Raw genomic sequence first — 1,487 nt, 5'->3', positions numbered from 1 at the left:
GATAAATTAAGTCAAATCAACAAAGTTCTTTACTTGATACGTAAATGTAATTTGACCCTTGAATTTGCAGGAACCCAGGACAGGATTTGCAACAAGAGTTCCCAAGGCATGGATGGCTGTGGACTCTTATGCTGTGGTCGAGGTTACAATTCTCAAAAGGTGAAACTACATGAAAGGTGCCATTGCAAGTTCCACTGGTGTTGCTACGTGGAGTGCAAAACATGTACCAGAGTCGTAGACCTTCACACATGCAAATAAAATGAAATATAAGTAAAATAATACTTGTTTAAAGTATTACAGCAGAAACTGCATGGCTCTTTGAAAAGTGAAGATCTAATGTTAACTTCTGTGCCCTCCATAATAATAGTAATACCTGAGTGAAATTCACATTTCTGACTATGTATGTATAGAGAAAGAGATGAAAATCCTCTAAACAATGTATGGAAATGGCTACATTGGTGAATTACATAACCATAGAAGTACTTAATATTGCTCTGAACTAAAGCACGAACATTTGGTTTATTGTGCTGTGAAAAATAAATGCAACAAGTGAAGTACACTTTACCCAGTGGTTTTCATAATCTCAAAAAAATGCATTTAACATTGGTGTCTGAACCTTTATTTTTGAAGCAAGACTTGAACATTTAAAGCAAGTGGTTAAGGTACAGACACCAAAATAATAGATGTCAATAAGTGTTACATTTATAGACAGTGAAACCGTGAATTAGCAAAAATAAGTTGGCAGAATAGTTACCTATCAATCAATAAGTATCTTGTAGGGACTGCAGCTTTCAGTGTTCCAATATGTGCAATGTTTATGGCAAGTTTGAGAGTTGACAAAAGCCTAGCTGATAAATTCCCTTATTGTTCATAAATACATCATATAATAAAGGAATGGTTTGGTTGTTGTAACTGATGTACACAAGTATTTAGTAAATTTTACATATACTAATTTCTTAGTCAGTGGCAGCTTTTATCTATTGTACAGTGTGTATGTAAATAACGTATATAAAGGTAGTTTTATTGTAGAGAACCTTGTATTGTCAAGTAGTTTGCAAGTTCATAATCTCTGTAGGTGTAATAGAGAATTCTTGTAGACCAGCTGTAGATCTGTGCTATGTGTTTTCCCATTTCATTATGCTATGGATTGCAGTATTCACTTTTCTGTGAAATAATTAAATTAGTTGCCATATTTAAATAAGAGTACAGGAAGTTGCCATTTGTGTACTTAAGAAAAACTCAAGTTACTGGGTTGTTCTCAATGCAATGGGAATTGGATTAGTCCTTTACCTGAGGTGTACCTTGTATGGTAGTGTTAGATTTGAAAGTTCATCAACTTGGGATGTGTTTGCAACCATTTTGACATTAACATTTTCTGCACTTACGATCTTGTCCCATTTGAGTTTATTAGTAGGAATAACGTAGTTGAGGTAAAATTCAATAGTTTACCTCATGCATACAAGTTAAAATCACTTTGTGCACAGATT

At 33.9% G+C, this 1,487-nt stretch overlaps 1 protein-coding gene across 1 annotated transcript in view; it reads left to right on the top strand.

The window, feature by feature from the left end:
* The window catches only part of LOC119585237 (protein Wnt-5b-like), a 252,158-nt gene extending 250,671 nt beyond the window's left edge, over window positions 1–1,487 (top strand). The window contains 1 exon segment of the mRNA XM_037933897.1: window positions 71–1,487. Within this exon segment, the coding sequence (XP_037789825.1) occupies window positions 71–258 (188 nt within the window). The 3' untranslated portion in view covers window positions 259–1,487.

Source organism: Penaeus monodon, chromosome 19 (genome assembly GCF_015228065.2).
Source record: "Penaeus monodon isolate SGIC_2016 chromosome 19, NSTDA_Pmon_1, whole genome shotgun sequence".
NCBI lineage: Eukaryota > Metazoa > Arthropoda > Malacostraca > Decapoda > Penaeidae > Penaeus > Penaeus monodon.
The sequence above is the reverse complement of the archived record's forward strand: the minus strand, read 5'-3'. Positions and strand labels throughout refer to the sequence as shown.